This window comes from Emydura macquarii, unplaced genomic scaffold (genome assembly GCF_026122565.2).
Source record: "Emydura macquarii macquarii isolate MOO-44397 ecotype Brisbane River unplaced genomic scaffold, CSIRO-AGI_Emac_v2 contig_1451, whole genome shotgun sequence".
NCBI lineage: Eukaryota > Metazoa > Chordata > Testudines > Chelidae > Emydura > Emydura macquarii.
Genome location: NW_027131588.1, coordinates 15,359,567 through 15,377,678, shown reverse-complemented (window position 1 = coordinate 15,377,678; position 18,112 = coordinate 15,359,567). Strand labels below are relative to the sequence as shown.

At 41.5% G+C, this 18,112-nt stretch overlaps 1 protein-coding gene across 1 annotated transcript in view; it reads left to right on the top strand.

Annotated features, from left to right (window-relative positions):
• The window catches only part of SUSD1 (sushi domain containing 1), an 89,573-nt gene extending 86,164 nt beyond the window's left edge, over positions 1-3,409 (top strand). The window contains exon 23 of the mRNA XM_067553489.1: positions 2,222-3,409. Within this exon, the coding sequence (XP_067409590.1) occupies positions 2,222-2,357 (136 nt within the window). The 3' untranslated portion in view covers positions 2,358-3,409. The remainder of the gene's footprint in view (positions 1-2,221) is intronic.
• Positions 3,410-18,112: the final 14,703 nt, after the last annotated feature.

Sequence of the window (18,112 nt, the reverse complement as noted above, 5' to 3'; positions counted from 1 at the left end):
GTAGCTCTAAGTATGTCTTTGCCCAGTGAACCTTTCTTTCTCTGGAGTTTGTCGTTGTTCTCACTGTGTGTCACATGAGAGGCCAGTTGCCTGTGTTTTTTGGGTGGTGAGTTACAGCGCACTGATCAATTAAGCTGCTTATTTGGCATTTAGAAATAGAATGGCATGACAGAGTTTTTATTTCATAAAGAGAAGGGGAGGGATTATTTGGGGTTGGCTACATTTTAATTAGATTCTTGTGATCTAAATCCCAAGGCGAAGGTTCCAAAAGCTCTCTGTTCTCTTGGCAGCATTTCACGAGGAAAGTGATAGCCACGTTCCCTTGGTAGCAGAGCATAGCCATGAACTTCAAAAAACACTGGGTTTTTTTCTCATATTTTTTGGAAAAGGGCGTTGAGCCTAAACCAACCTTCAAGGTAAACTGGGCTAGAATCATTCCAGGGTCTGTGCTTTCTCCTGACAAAGGGCCCCTCGCAGTGGAAAGTCCACCAAGGGGTGTGATGGCAGAACAAGGAGTCAGCAATTGTCTCAGTAGGTCAAGGGAGATGGAGAATCTCCTGATTCAGCACATTTCCTAAACAGCCTGTTTTGGTGGGGATTCCATGGAGCCTCTGGTAGAAATTGGATCAGGCCCTTTCCCAGGGGAATCTCTGAGGGGGGGCAGATAGTGGAAACCCCATCTCTCCCCTGAACTGGAGACTCTTTCCCACCCCTGGCTATAACAATCCCCGGGTTCCTGAATACCAGGTATCCCTGCATTTTGTAAGTATCAATCTACTACATTGATTTTCTCCCAGGAGCTGGACAAAGTCCTGGGAATGGGCACAGTAACAAAGTTTCAACGGTTGAATGTTTGTTTGGTCTCAGCTCAGACTGAGCAGTCAGCTTGAGTCCGAGGAAGTCTGCCCTAGCTGTAGCCCTTGCATTTTGCTGTCAATCCAGCAATAGAAGCAGTGAAAGCACAGCAGTGCTGGCTAATTTCATCTAGCAAATGTGCATTTTGTGCGGCTTTCTAGTGCTAGCCTTCATTTGATGTTGGTGTACGCCCAGCTTGACATAAGTAACTGTCTCATTTCTTAGTGGGCATAATTGGGCAGGTGGATGGAAGGTAAAGTTGTAAATAGGGGTTTGCAGTGCTGGCATCAGGATGTCTCTGCTAGCAAAGATAAGCAACAAAGACTATGGACAAGATAAACACAGAATATAAAAGACCAGGTTCCATGTGAACAGCACATGGACAGAGCATTGTGTACAGGGATTGGTTCCTGCAAAGTCACCAAGCCAATCCAAAAATGTGTAATGGAATGTATAGCAAATGCAGTGCGATGTGTACATGTATATAAAGGAAGAGGTTGTCTGTGTAACTCAGCATTGTTCTGCTGTATGCCAAATAAAGGAACCTAAGTGACGAAATGCAGAGTCTGAGTATTCTGGATCCCAAAGAAGTGGATGAAGTGTTCTCCCAGAACTGGACATGGTGTTTGATAAGCTGAATGGAAATGGTGTCGGAGGGAATCCCAACAGCTAGGTTATTATTTCTGTGGCGTCTACCATCAGAGATCCATTTTAATGTAGACCAGCTTTATGTACATGCCAAACGTCTTGGATGTCAGAACGACCTAATCACAGATTTTAAATTCATACCAAAAACTGCTTGTTGACTTCACTGGGGCAGTGCATCTGAATAATCGCTCCCCAGTGGAAGTAATGCTTTCAGAATTTGGCTCAGGAAAAGAGCTTGCAGTCTGGCATTTATATCCCTGTAGAACATATACATTATTTTTTGAAAAATAACTTTAAAATATGCATTAGCCCCAGTTTGCTTATTATTAGAATTTCCTGTCCCGTCCTCACCCTTTGTCTGTTACTCACCTCTGACATTGGGCTTCCTGCTGTCTGTCAGACGGATGCCTGGGTGTAGTGGCAAGACTGCAGCGCTCTCATAAACTGTGTTTGTACCTGAGCTCTGTTGGTGCCAAGATTAATCTAGAGCAGTGCTTTTTACAGGACATTACCATTCTTAGAGTACTCTCCTTCTAATACTATAGTAATAACATTTAGCATTTAGATAGTTCCTTGTGTCTTCAAAGCACTATAGAAACCTTCTCACCTGTTTATCTTATAAATAGAAACTAGCTCTCCTGCTAGTTCTGTGCTTGAATTCTTATTTGAATATTTGTTTAGCTTTATATATATATATTTTTCCCTTCTCCCTCTCCAGTTCTTATCTCCACAGCACAGTCCACGCACCTCCGGTTGCCCTGGCCACGGGAGTATCCTATGAGATTACCCTGGATACTGCAGGAGAGGGGATTGCATCATCTTTCCTAGAGATTGAAAGTGTCTCTCTTCTGTAATCATTCCTCCCCCATTCGCCTGGAAGATGGGAGGAGAGCAAATCCAGAGTTTCCTTGTTCCAGTCAATGGCAGACCGGTATTGATGTATCTGTGCCCCCTATGTGGCTACGCCAATGACTGCGTTAGTTTGTTTGAAATGGAAAGTGAGATAGTCAGACCTTCCTTGATTTCTTTATTACTTCAGCACAATTTAGGACTTTCACCAAGGTATGTATGTCAGAAAGAACACACAAGGGCAATTCTATGCCCCCAGGGTACAAACCAAAAGCATGTAAACCATCCTAGATATGTGGGTACCCAGTGTAACAGCTATCTTGGAGTATGTTGTTGCTGTTACTAATATATAGTTTAAATGAAAGAAAAAAATTATTTTAGTGCCAGACACTGTTCTGATACCCTTACAATTAATAAACTTTACTCCCCAAATGGTCCCATTGATTTCAGAGGTATTACTCAAGGAGCAAGTTGCTACTTGAAAATGAATTAGGTCTAGAATCAGTTTTAAAATGAGAGAGAACACTAGCTCCTCCCAGCCGAAAATGAAAAGGCTGCAGTTGCATGACCAAATAGAAAGCTCAAGCAATTAAAATTATAGCTTCAATAAAAAGTTGAAAGGTGTAATAGTTGAGTAATTGCACTTAAATGTTACCAAACAGATGTGTTCAAAAGGTATTGGGGATTACTGCAAATAATTTAGAAAATAAGACATACACCACTATAACATTAAGTGCAGTTTGCTAATCAACTGTGCAGCATTAATGGTTTGTGACATTTTTTAATGGAGCTACATGTCTTTAAGTGCAATTTATTTCATCTCTCTATTTCTGTCGTAATTCACAGTTGCTGGGAATCATGAACATCATATGTTGTTTAATGTAACACCTGGTTAAAATAATCTGATATGGATAAAATTAGCCAATTTGCTGTGGTGTGTTCAAGGTTACTGAATTTTTCCCGTATATGAAAGTTTACTTTAGTTCCTGTTCAGAAATCACTTCAGAATGATAGCAAAATCATGCTGTTAACTGATGAAATAAAAAAAAAGATCTTTGTTTTTTGCTTCCGTGCTCTATATCAGGGATAGTCTTTTTTTGTTTGTTTTCATATGTAAACAGATGGCTGCTCTGTGTAGGTTGTTAGTCAAATTGTTTCTGGTTTTGGTTGTGCAGCTCTTTTTTAGCACTCAAAGAGACTGTGAAGTATTACAGACTTTAGAAGCCTGTTGCTACTATCTGAGGCAAAGTGCAATTGAAAGTGACATGGAACCTTTTTATTCTCAGCTTCTGGGTAGTGGAGCATTTTCAAATCAGTTCACACATATCTAATGCAATAGCAATACTTCGATAGCACCTTTCTAACTGAAGATCTCAAAACATGTCCAAAATCTGCCCTCATAACACAAGACTCCAAGAACAGTCAGCAGCTTCACAGGAACTCCCTTACCCGTGTCGCTGATTCGGAGCTGGTAATTTGTTCCTTCATTAATTCAGAACAGAAGAGCTTAATTATTCTTGTTGTGTTATTGCTACTTAATTTTGCACTTTGCTATGTGGCATATATTTTCATTCACGCTGCTCTTAATTATCTTCAATACCGGAAAAGATCTCTAGAGTTTGAGTCAAGTTTAAGCAAGGTATATGTATAAATTATGCTTTGTTTCACCCTGGTTCCAATCCTGTGGGAAATGGTGAGCATCCTTAACTCCAGCATGAAGTCAGTGGGAGCCTTCTCACAGAACAGGATCCTACGGTACTCTGTGAAAGAAACTGTTTGGACTTCTGTTGAAGGCAACAGCTAAATTAACATGGACTTCAATGGTACAGAATCAGAAACACAGTATGGTCCAGGGGATAGGACAGTGGCAAGGCTCCTGATTCCCAGTCCAGTAACTTTAAACACCTCAAGGTGGGGACTCTCACTTCGTCTTTGTATAGTACATAGCACAATGAAGCCCTGATCTTGGTTGGTGAGGCACCCCTGTCATGCAAATTACAAATGTTTATAATAGAGGAATAAACCAGTTTCTATAGGCCTGATCACACAAGGTGCGGTGCAGCCTCTAATCACAGTGACATCTACTGGAGAAGTGGGAACATGCTCAGTAATTCACAGGAAGGGAGCCTGTTATTACTGTGAATAACCAGAGCATAACAAGACGATGTAATGTTCCATCCATAAAATGAATGTTGAAAGACTCATGGTTTTTTGCTCTTTGGTAGAAGTATAAGTCTGAGGGTTAAAATCAAACATGCTAAAATAATTTTGTCACTATAGCAAAAGATAAAACATCTATCAGATGGAAGCCAGGTGCTGTCTAATTCAGCTTTGCATAATTGTCATGAAAATTTCCTAGACCAAGTACAAAATCTATTCACTTTCCTATTTTACTTGTATGACAAAAAAAAATTAGGGGGTGCAGGCAAGAATTTTATAAAGCTGCTTTAATGGATATAGCAACAGTTCTTCATGCCTGTTACTGCTCTCATCACTGTTCTACTGAAGCTTCCGCTTAACGTGGGAGGTGTGCAGATAAATAACATCAATATTAAGCACTTGTTCTCTTCAAGTGTTCATTAATCCCTTCTGATTTTAGGGCCTTTTTCCATGAACATTTTTCAATTGTTCTGAAGATTTCTTAACCTTTTGAACCTAAAAAAATTATATATTTTGGCCAAGCAGCATTAAATAAAATAAAGGGTAATAGATACTAAAAATAAGTTTGAAAAAGGTCCACCTTGAAGGACCATTGTTTACCAGACACAACAATGTAAAGTAGGAGGCGACATATTTACTTTGCGGTGTGGGATAAAAACAGTCGTGTCTAGTGAAGCAAGTCTGGTCTGGGTGCAGTGCTAACGATAGCCAGTCAGTTTGATTAGGCTTGCACTGAAATATATTTAATGAGACTGATGAACTCTTAACCTTCTTGTGCAGTAGTTCTAGCTGAATATTTGGTTATAAAAAAAGTAAATGAAAAGAGAGCCTGACTCACAGGTTCTACTTGAAGGGGTTGTGGACTTTTGTAGTGTAGCATTTTGTGTCGCAATCTATTTCCCATTCATCGTAACACTGAAATAATCCCATATGCCACAGGCTGTGGTTCCCATGGATTCTGCATCCATTTCCACTGGTTCTTCACTGTCATTTGCCAATGATGAGTACTTAGTCTTTTTTGCCACATCCTTTTTAATGTATCTCTTGATCTGATACCCAGAGTATGTCCTCCACTCTCATATACAGTAAGACTTGGATCCCAATTATATTAAAGCCCGTTGAAATCACCCTGATTATAACACTCCTTTCTAACACTCCATGATCATATTTTAAGAAGACTCGTGGTAGTGATGCAGCCCAGATGCTTGCATCCCTGCAAGAATATTTTAAATAAGGTATTGCCTCTTCTGTAAGCTGCAACTAACAAGTGGTTTGTATCTGGCTGTTACCTTGTTTCTATCTTCTCTCATGTGAGAAGCATCTCATGCAGGCAGCTGTAAAACTTTAGCATTATGTGAACAATTGTGACAATGTCAGATCAAAACTTGCTGATGCCAGCTTAATACTTTCTGCTAGGGCTTGCTGGCATGCCCAGTTGGTTAGGTTTCTTTATTAGAGGCATAATAGAGCCAACCGTTGAGCAACAGAGAAAAATCTGGAAGGTCTCAGTCCATTCTGCTTGAGGAGCTACTATTAAACATGTCTTTCACCATCAGCAAAGCTAATCAGCACTGTGAGTAAAAGGAAGTTTACGTCAGTGGAAAGTTTTGGAAGTATGGACGTTCCATGACTGCGGGGTACTCATGGGTTTTCAGCTAACCCCAGCTCTGCACAAGTGGAGCGAGCACTGGGGAAACATTGTCCAAGGGACAACGGAAGGCAGGAAAAGACAAACATTGTCCCCTTATGCTGTAATGTATAGAGCTGACCCTATAACAGAATGGACTCTGAGCTCCAGCACAAGCCCTGACTATATGCCAGTAGTCCTCCACTTTGAAAGCAACAACTTTCCCCAATTCCAGTAGCCAGGCAGCTCCTCTACCCTGTACCATTAATTCCCCATCCCTCAGCAGCCAGCATGTGCATGGGAATGTTAATTCAGCCCTGTCTCTAACTTCAATGTAGAGACAATCTCAGTGATTGGAATTAATGGAGATGGTAAAACACAGCATAAAGTCACATGAGTGATGTCGTTATCTTCCACAGCTAGACTACTGCAGTAACCCCCTCCTTCCCCCCCCCCCCCACTTCCCCCGTAATAGATGCCAGGGTAAAGTTTCCATGTCATTTGCTGACATTCAGCAATAAGGGGGTGTGGTCTTTCCTATGTCATAGTAATAGCTTTCCACGTTTGAGCAGAGCCTGCTGTGGCTGGGGGGAAGCAGGGAACAGAGTTACAGCTAATTCTGGGATTATGAACTTTGCCCTAGCTAGAAATCTTTCTATTCCTAGTCACAGCATTGCTGGGAAATTATAAACATCTCGGTGCCAGACCATTTATGATTAACCTAAATGTGATACGACACTCAGTTTCCAAGATGTTGGCATCTGAACAGACTCCATGAAATTAGGTGGTGATCTCAGTGTTCTACTGGACAGGAGCAGGTGTCTGCATCACAAAAACCACCTTCACAATTGACACGCAGGTCACACAGGTCACCGTGGAAATACCTGCTTGGCTCTGGTCATCCTTCCAGGACGGGGCTTTTGGGGTACGAGGAGAAAGCTCATGCTGACATTGGCCGGGCAGTATTCATGCTGGAGCTAGGCCAATGGCTTCAGTTTCTAGGGTTACTAAATTGGGCACCTTGCACCTACCCTGAACTAACAGTTGCTCTCTGGCCCAGTCCTACTTTCCAGATTCATGCCACTTGTTTTCAGTAAATGTTTCATGCAGGTTCTAAACTGAGCAGGCAAAAGGGACTTTTTACTGGGACTTTAAGTCCAAGTCAGCCCCCTCTGAATGCATCAGCTGCAGTTGTTGATACTTTATAGCCAATGGGGTTTTAATTGAGAGAAAAAACCCACAAATATGAAATACATTGTGCTATTATCCCCCTTTTATTATTGTACAGGTGCCCAAAGGCATACTAGGCTCTGCCCAGCACCGACAGAAAGGTTGTAACCTCTTGACACAGGGACCATTTAATGATTAGCTGTGTCCATGCCTGTGGGAAAGAGCAAGGAGAGATGAGGCAAGGAAGAGAAAAGCAACAAGATCATGGGCACTTAGTGACTCAGGAGGGGATAGTTTCCAAGGCACAGCTGGGAGTTGGACACCCACCTTTCACTGGATTTCACTTTATGCCTTTGACTATCTCGCTGTAACTTACTCCAGGGAGTTTTGGGTTGCTTTGTTTGTTTGGTTTATGACAGTTCCTATCTGAGATGATTTTCCTGTTGTGAGTGCCATGGAAGATCTGAGCCCTAAAGAGACATCTGGCTGAGAACGGGCCTGGAGAACTGGAAATGGAATACTTTCCAAGCATGGGGGCAGAGATAGTCAGTCAGTTATTTTTTGTCAAAGTCTGGATTTCTTGGTCAAAGTCTAGACTACAGAGAAAATAATTTATTTACTTACTTTTTAAAGATTTTGAGCTCCCTTCAAAAGCATCTGGCAATCTGGATTTGGTCCATGGTCCACCTATTGACAGCCCATGCCTGGGGGGGCGTAACTCAGCATCCCCAAATACATTTTCCAAAATCAGAAGATTTGGCTATAATTTGTCAAATTGCCCCTGTTGCCTTTTAAACAGGTTTATAGCCCATCAACAACCATCATTCATCTTACATCATGAAATTCCATTCTGCAGTGTGTAAGTATTTTAATGCCAGATGTGAAATTTACAAATTATTTTTTCATTGCCTGAAACATACACACAAGCACAAAAAACTGAGCCAACCATGTCTGTGACGCAAATGAATGGCAGGTAAGAAAATCTGCTAATGGACAGCAAAATAATCCTTCAGCCATATTTCTGTACTTCACCAATACACCAGATGTCACAGAGGTAAACAGATGCATCAATCCTTTTGTGATTAAACAGCAACTAACAGGATGGTAGTAAAATATTGCTGTGGTGTTAAATGTAATCTGATCATATCCAGATCTTTTAAATGCAGTTTATGTTCTCTGTTTTAGTCCGTGGATAATTTTTTATTGCAACAAAATTGGTTCTAAATGTAGACAAACTTGTCCCAGGATTTCAAGTAACTTTGCTGTAAAACGCAGGGTTTCAGTGCTGTATAATTTAAGCCTCTGCTCTGTGTCTGAATGTCTTTAGAAAAGTTTTTCTTAAAATTATGGGCCAGATTCTCTGACAGTGTAAAAATCAGTAATGGTCCATTGAAGTCAATGGAATGATGCTAAATTACACCAGCTGAAAATCAGCCATTATATTTTTACTCAAGACAAATACACAGACACAGGATACATCAAATGCACTTGCACTAAGAAATTAAAAACAACAATGCTAAGAATGTTAGCATGATGAACGTTTCCCAATACAGTCAGTGCAGTATGCACAGAACACTTTAATTCCACCATTATTTACCTATATGGTGTAGTTTTGATTCTCTCAATTTTATGGATGGTCTTAGAATCACTTTTGATAACTAAGGTTTGCAATAATGGAGGGAGCATTTCATGTCATTGTCTGATAGGTTGTCTATCAATGGGGAGCCTGTGGTAGCAGATGTTGTTTTGAGTCTTGTTTAGGGAGCTACTCCTCCGGGTTCATTTGGTTGCTGACTATTGAAATTTGTTTGAGAATTCAGAGAGCTGCAGCGTAATGATAGTCTCCTCATTTCAGATTGCTGCAGATTGAGTGATTTTTTACCTGTGATGTTCCAGACCCCATTACACCCCGTAACATCTAATTATAATAGTGAAGTAGATGAGTATTGGAGGCATACATGAGAGAAAATTGGGCTCTTAGGGCATGGGTACTTTGTTTTCAGAGTGCTGTGCAAAAGTTAATTAGCCATCACAAAAAACAGAGGTGAGATAGGTAAGTTATATCAGCCCCACTTTGCAGCTGTGGAAAATAAGGCACCAAATTTCCTTGGGCTCCTTTGAATCCCAGCCTAGGTGACTTGCCTAAAAATACACAGCAAAATAAAGAGCTAGGATTAGAATTTGAGAGGATTCTTGTCGCTGAGTCGTGTGTTCAGTCCCACCCTACTATACTGATGTTTAGTAAGCAAAGGAGCACTATGTTTTCTACTGGGTATCGGTGATGCATCTGGTTGCCACCACAAGATGTAGTTTCTTCTCCCCCTCTGCTCCCATAGGGGCACTCCATTGGCAAACCCAGCAGCCTCACTTTAAAAAAAACAAAAACCAAGCAGTCTCATGTTGTATTTGATTTGTGACCCCCACCTCGGCTCAGATCTATTGCGTTTTCTGCAGGGACTCCTGGGAATACCTTTTGAAGGATGCCTTTTTATTACCACACCTCTGCCAATAATTGTTGCAATATGAATGTGATATTTTTCAAACAGTCTGAAATCCTTAAACACATTTTCACTTATTAGTTACATGCTTCGGGCATTATGCAATGGAAAATGCAATGCATCAGTGAGAAGGCGTGCCAAGTGTTTCCTAACACAATAGGATGGTGGTGGTGGTGGTGTACTGGCAGCATGACTGAAACAAGGGTTTAATGCAGTTTAACTAATCCACTTTAAAGTGCGTCTATACTGATTGCGGCAAATTTCTGGATCGATTGAGTAGTCAGTATAGACCCGCTCAATCGATCAGGAAGTCGACTGAGAAGCACAGTGCAGTGTAGACAGTGCGCAGAAGGGAAGCAGAGCAGTCGATGTGAGTTACGCAAACTACTCTGTGTAGTTTGCGTAACTCCCGTTGACTGCCGCCAAATCACGAGGTAAGTGTAGACCAGCCCTGAGTGTCCCTGTGTAAACAAGCCTTAAGTCCACCATCTGTTGCTGAAATGCTCCTTTGTGAGAGATTTTGATTTAAAAAGTCTATTCCACGTTTCAAGACTAGGCAGTGTTCTGTACACACACCACATCACACACAAAAATATTCAATAGATTCCCTCAACAAGTGACAATCCATTTTTAACTCTAGGAATAATGCAATTTAATCTTAACCTCCTAAAAAACTAGACCACCACAGCATGGATCTAGAAATGAGTCCCAGTGGATGATATTAAATCAGCATGATGGTGAAAACCTTCCCACCCAGCCCAGTTATTTCTTTGCTACTACAAATTCTGCATGCAGCTGCTGCTTTTCCTTGCACCCAACATTTTAGCCATATAACTTGGCTTTTTATTGAATAACTGCTTCAAGTTTCTCTTGGGAAATGTATTTAATCAGATCCAAAGTGCACCTTTCTATATCAGTTGAAGGCTTTATATCCAGGAAAATTAGGATTTGCTTATCCATATGTCTAATTCGTGTGATTTTGGATGCTTGTTTTTGGGTTCCCAACCTGACATCTTAAAGTGGCCTGATTTTCATAAAGTGCTGAGCACCTGTTCTATACAAAACAAGCTCCTTTTAGCTTGTCTCAGGTTAGGGCATCCAAAATAACTAATCACTTTTGAAAATACTGACCTGCATCTTTGAAATTTCAAACAGTTGAAATAATCTCTTTAAAAGCCTGTAAACCCTTACACATGGTACTCAATTTTAAGCACATGCATAAGGTTGTCCAAGATTGGTGCAAAGTCCCTTAAGTCCATTTGTATTAGACTGACCGGGTGTAACTATTTTCTCTTTGTGTTAGTACCTCCTCACAGTTTTATCTGCCACTCCTTTCAGAGTGTAACAGCTCATCCTTTGTACTCAGATGCAAACTATTTGAGAACAATTTCTCTTACTTTTTGTTGTTGTTGAAAACTATCATAAACATGGGGATGTAATACACCAATGGCCTTCAAAATTCAGAAGATGGTGGTGAATCAAAGGAGAGTGATGTTCTGGAAATGAGAAGTGACATTAACCCACCTCTCTGAGGTTGACAAGAAAACAAAATACAAACAGCAGAGCTAAATTCTGGCCTTGAATAATTAGGTGCAGCTCACCAATAGAAGTGTTTCCTCTTACATTAGGTCTCACATCTGACCCCATCAACATCTAAATAATTCTCAGAGGCAAGGCCTTTCACATTACAATAGCGCAGACAATCTCAATGGAGGGAAAATGAAAACAATACCAACTATAGCTGGACACCTGTATTTGCTGATAAAGCAATGTGCACTGACATCTCCAAAGGATTAAAAGAGGATTTACAGCTGCACAGGGCAATTCACGGTGTTGGATGTAATCCATAAATCCTTATAGGGCTGCAATAGCATTAGGCTCTCAAGTACCCTGGTGATGTCTGAGAGGTGGGTTTGTTGCGAGTCCCTAGCTGTGCACTCTTGAGGGACAGGTTCCCTGTGGAGACGCTCAAAGTCAATGGCGCCATGGCAATTTGCACCAGTTGAAGATTTGCTTTTGTAGCTCACCCCCTCCAGTGGAATGCAATGGCAGAGTTCAGAGGCCAAGGCTGGTTCTCACGTTCAGCTGCATCTTTGCAGGGAAAAAGAAATCCAGACAGACCTCACATTCCCCTAGAAGCACAGAAATACCATTTCTACGGCATGCACCACTGCAGGTCCAGTTCAGGAACCATAAAGTGACATGTTGCTTCAGCAGTTTTAATTAAAGCACACACAACCCAGATCTAAAAACCAACTCTCTCAGACCTCACATGGCTAAATAAGATGTTTCTGCCAGTGCAATATAATACCCGTAAACTTGTCTACTAATGCTAGAGATGCTAAAGTCACAGCAAGACGGTTTGTCTGAACCCTATCAGGAGTGCAAAATCATCTTGTCAGAATTTTGATTTTTATAGTAGACTTTTAAAGGAGACCTGCAAAAGGGAAAAAATGAATTTGTGCTTTTTTTCTTGTGTGTGGCATACACAAAAGATCTAAAGTGGGTTGGGTTTTTGTTGTTGTTGTTTTAAAGGGAGGAGGAGTTCAACAGTTTTTTAAAATCAGGAATTCAGGCTCTGTCCTACCCTGTTTTCTGTTCTTCCCAGAAGACACTACAGACAATTGGAAAACTGGCACATTTGACATCACATATCTCATGGACATGAAACCTGATTAACAGAGAGGAAGTGCTTTTTATTCAGACTGTTTAAATGTTCTCTTTAGCTTGTTTTTTTAATCACCTATTTCACTCAAATGGCTGAACAAACTGTTGGATGAAAAACTCATTGGTAAGAGATTCAAACACCCTGTTCCTTAAAGGGGGAAGGCTTGTTTACACACACAACTACCACCTTCACTATACCATTATAGTTAAAGGGGGGCAATCCCTGGAGCATAGCCTCTGTTAGGCCTTTATAGATGTGCTGATATGGGTATGGTAAGCTATATTGGTCTGAGCATCTTTATACCAATATAACTGCAGCCTCACTGGTATAAATAGATCAGTAAAAAAAACAAAAAAAAACAAACAAACCCACAAATCACACGACAACAGAAAGGTTTACGCTGATGTAAAATCTGGGTGTAAGCCAGGCTGGAGAGAGTAATTAGTGTGGGATTTTCAAAGACATGCCTAGTGGCTCACCTCTGCTCCCAATGAAGTTAATGGTAAAACTCCCATTGACAGCAATGGAAGCGGAGTTAGGCCAATGTGGAGAGCTTTTGAAAATCTCACCCTGTCTCTGGGACCTCCAGCAAACGGTGTTTGGCCTTCTGAACATTTCTGAGTGAGAGCGAACATGACCAACAATTCAGGTCCTCTTTATGCATCATAGAGAGGGCAAAGAAAGCCACTAGTCCATTCTCTTTCCTCTCTTCATGCCATGTGTAGCATATGGCAGTCTGTGCAAATCATTCTCTTTCCACTACTGAGTCTTCAGCTACTAACTCTGAAACTTTATCAGAGACTTGCAGCTTCTCTTGCTGAATAAAGACCCGTGCATCTGCTGGATTCTGAAATGCCAAGCTCCTGGCTGTCACAGCGGATTAATTTTGTTGTGTATAATTTAAACCCCAAGTCCTGCAATTGTTACTAGCAAACCTTTGATACCACTTCATGAGCAATGAGTAAGCTGGGGAAAAAATCTGTTTCAGTGTTCGTGTTCCTCAAAGAGTCAGTCCTGGATTCAGTTGTTAAAAATCTGGCTACTGACCATTAATGAATCACACATTATAAAGGCAGTCCTTGGAACTGTGGAATCAATTCTCCCTGCCATCTCTGAGAAGCAATCACTATGATTGGTTCCCATTCTTCCTTAGAAGCAAGTAGCTTTCAAAACCATTGCACATGAAAAACATCCCACTTCTTGCACCTGCCATCCTTGAGCAAACGTACCAATCTCAGACTTTGATCCTCATCTCTTTATGCAGCTCGTTCATTTTATGCTGACTTTTTTTTCTTTCCCTGGTCCCCCTAACAATACAGTAAAAAGCCCATCATAACCTGCTGTTGCACGTTCCACCCCTCCCTGTGTCCTTCCACTCTTCTATCCTCATGCATCATGGTACATTTCATATTCAGAAGGTCTCCCAGCCAGAGGGACATATAAAGTCTTTGTAAGGACCAGAGCAGGGGATGCCACTTTCCTATGCTCCTTATGGATTTAAAATTAATTAATAATAAATGAGTGCCAGAAGAGCCATTGATGTGTGTGTGGGTATCCGTGTGTGTGTATACACACTCTCAAAACTAGCAAAAACAATGAGAGTTCTGTGGCACTTTAAAGTCTAACATATTTAATTTTTGTAGGCATAAGCTTTATTAAATTAAATGAGTTAGTCTTTAAAGTTCCACAGGACTCTCGTTGTGTTTGCTGTATACAGACTAACACAGCTACCCCTCTGGAACTGTTCTCAAAACTAGGCCTCTCCAGTCATTCACCATGAAAATTTCAGTTCCAACCAGCTTTTGCATTTAAAAAAGAAACTTGGGAGGCAGAAAGACAGAAGAGGCAATGTACCAGGAGACACTTCCCAAAGCCTGCCATTGAGTCTATCTTCCTTCCCCGCCACAACGCACTTGCAATCTGTATCTACATTTGGCCCTGTACATACACATGGCCATGGAGATAAGAATGTAGCTTTCATAAGTCTAGCTGACAAATGGGAGTTGCTGTTTACTTCATCTTTTTGCTGGTTTAACTGTGGCCCATGGACCCCCTGCTCCAGGGGTATTGATCCTTGCAATCCATTTATTCAGGTTATAATCCATTGTGGCAGGCAGCATGAGAAGGAAAGAGAAGAGAATAATTAAAGTGCATGCCCAATACTGAAATAATGCAGATAAGTTTGTTTTTAGGGGAATTTCTTGGGTTGTTTGGATCCCTGAGTAATAGCTCTCAGACAGGTGTGACCTAGTACAAAGGTTTTGGAACTGTAGAAAGTATCAGCCCTGCCCTGGGGGGGGAAGAGAGTGACGCACACTCTGTCCAGGAATAGACAGTCATGAGACTGTGACCAGGGGGGAGAGAGGCCCTGCTGAGGACTACATGTCTGGGGCAGGTCTCTCAGCCACACTACCGTAACATGGGGCTAATGGTTCTTGTAGTACCTCACACGCTACTGTGAAGATCATGACATTTAAGATGGAGATGCTCAGATACTATGGGAATGTGGGGGAGGGGGGTATTACTACCTCAGACAGAACTACTCAACACTTTATTCACCCCCTACCTCACCCCTGGCATTCAGCGTGCTCTCTCCATCATGCTCCCGCCTAGCTTTCACTTCTAACATCACCCCCATCACTAACATCTGGCCTGGGGCAGAGGAGGTCATCCCAAAGAAGTGATTTCCTTTTAGCCTGGGGGCCAGAGTTCTTCTTCCTGTGGAGGGAGTGATGTCAGCACAAGGTGTTCTATTCTGGTGCAAGGGGAGCTGGCCTTAGCTAGAGACCTCATTCACTGTAATGGGTCCCATTCTCTTTTGACCAGGGCTCTCATGAAACCATCCCCTCCAGTGGCACTCAGGATTATGTCACATTCAACCACAGCAGAGAGGAACAAAGACTCTTATCTGATGGAATCACATGAGGGGGCTTTAAAACGATGGTAAATCCTGGGTGTCAAATTTAATTTAAACGCAATTGAGCAAGAGAAACCCCTTGAATATGATCCGTGGTACTGAAGAGGCCTCTCAATGTCTCCTCTGGTGTGCATAATCTTTGACGAATTGATAAAGCAGTCCATCTGAAAAGATCCAATTCTAACCTAAGACCCTGAACAATTGAGAGCAGCAGTTCCCAGGAGGGGCTGCCCAGTAATTTTCCTGACCATGCATTTTGCAGTGTTGCCTTGAAGTGTGAAAAAAAATGCATCAAGAGACTCAGGCCCAGGGGAAGAAGGAGTGGCAGAGGGGAAAAGGTGGTGAAAAGGGAACAGGGCAGCAACATTTTTTTCCTCCTAAGGGATGCATTTTGCAAACAAGTTCATGAGGTCAGGAAGCCACAAAAGGGTTTTATGCCCATATATGAATTTACAGGTGAGCTCATCATTCCGCCAAGAAAACAACTCAAACTGCTCGCTCTCGCCCGCATGCACACAACTCCAAACAGCTTTCATTCAGGGTCAACTCTATTTCTGCCGGGGGGCAGCACTAGTGCACAGCTTGTGGCCCAGAACACCAGCCACTGTCTTTACCAAAAGGGCCATGAGATCTTTAACATCCACACAAAGTGGACTGGAGCAGTTTCTAAGGGCCCAGTAGAAATCCTGACTCTGACAACACAGAATTTGGTGCACAGGCAGCACCCCAGGAGGTTAAAGGGCTGTCTGTGTGTGCTTTCCAGGAGTTTGGGTATTTCAAACCCATTTTGGGGTGCCTCACTCAAGCTACCCACTGAAAATCATGTGTTTTTAAAGGAGGGCTCAGCACTTTTTGGGGGGAAAAAAAAAAAAAATCAGGCTGCTTTAAGGCATCAAGGTGGACAGCCAAAAACAAAGACATCTAAAATCATTGGTTAGTTCTGAAAATTTTCACCTTAGTCTGTGCCTGAATTCCCCATCGCTAAAATGGAGGTAATATGCACTACCCTGCCTCACAGGGGTAGCATGGGGATAAACACATTGATATTTGTGAGTTGCTCACTGTGATGTAGATCCCAGAGAGAAAGAAAATCAGGCTCTCTCTTCTCATCTCACACACAGGAATGAACCTGGCACACCTCCACTGATGTTAGAGTCACCTGAAGGTAAAACCAGGTGTGAGACCAGTATCCACCCCCTTAGAGCTTGATATCAAATAATCCAGAAACTGTATTGAAATGGTAGAAGCCTAAATAATAATGCAGAAAAATGTAGATGTGTTCCATAAATATTTGTTCTGTATTTGGGGAAAACAACAATAGTTATCACCATCTGATGAGACATTTTTCATTCCACTAGCATCTCTACAATATCAAACAGAAGCTACTAAAAAGTTAGACATTTTTAAATCAGCAGGGCCAGATAATTTTCATCCAAGAGTTTTAAGAGAGTTGGCAGAGAAGGTTGCTGGACTGTTGATTTTCAATACATCTTGGAGCACTGGGGAAGTTCTAGAAGACGACAAAGAAAGCCAATTTTTAAAAAGAATAAAACAGGACAACCTGGGTAGTTACAGGCCTGGCAGTTTGACATCAATCCCAGGCAAGATAATGGAGAATCTGATAGTGGACTTGATTAATAAAGAACAAAAAAGGAGAGTAATGTCAGTAATGCAAAATCAACATGGATTTATGGAAAATAGAACCTGAAAAGCCAACAGTCTTTTTTTAAAATGAGATTACAAGTTTGGTTAATAAAGATAATAGTGTTGACATAATATACTTAGACTTCTGTAAGGCATTTGACTTTGAACCGCACAACATTTTGATTAAAAAAAACTAGAAAGATTTAACCAGGCACACATTAAGAACTGATAGTTCTCAAAAATATATGCAATTGTAAATGGGGCATCCTCATCAAGTAGGTGCTTTTCCAGTGGGCTCCCTTAGGGATCGGTTCTTGATCCTCATGATGTAACATTTTTATCAATAACCTGGAAGAAGACATAAAATCACCACTGATAAGGTTTGCAGATGACAAAAATTGGAGGAGTAGTAAATAGGTCACTGATTCAGAATGATCCGGATCACTTGGTAAACTGGGCACAAGCAAAATATGTTTTAATATGGCTAAAGGTAATTGTATACATCTAGGAACAAAGACTAGGCCATACTTACAGAGTGGGGGCGGTGGGGAGGATATCCTGGGCAGCAGTGACTTTGAAAAAGATTTGGGGGTCATGGTAGATGAACATGAGCCCCCAATGTGATGCTCTAACCAAAAGAGCTAATGTGATCCTGGGATGCATAAACAGAGGAGTCTTGAGTGAAAGCAGAAAGGTTATTTTACCTCTGTATTTGGTGCTGGTGCGACCACAGCTGGCATACCTTGTCCATAATTTAAGATAATGTTGATAAATTGGAGAAGAGCCAAGAGAACGATTAGCAGATTAGAAAACCTGTCGTTAGCGACAGACGCCAGGAGCTCAATCTCTTTAGTTTAACAAAGAGATGGTTAATGAGTGACTTGATTACCGTCTGTAAGTAGCTACATGGGGAACAAAGATTTAATAGTGGGCTCTTCAGTCTGGCAGAGAAAGGTCTAACACAATCCGAAGGCTAGAAACTGAAGCTAATGAAAGGAGCAGGAGGAGGAGGAGGAAGAGGAATCCCTCTCAGGGGAGAGGAGTGGATTAAGTCAGTAACGATTGCAGAGTGGTTT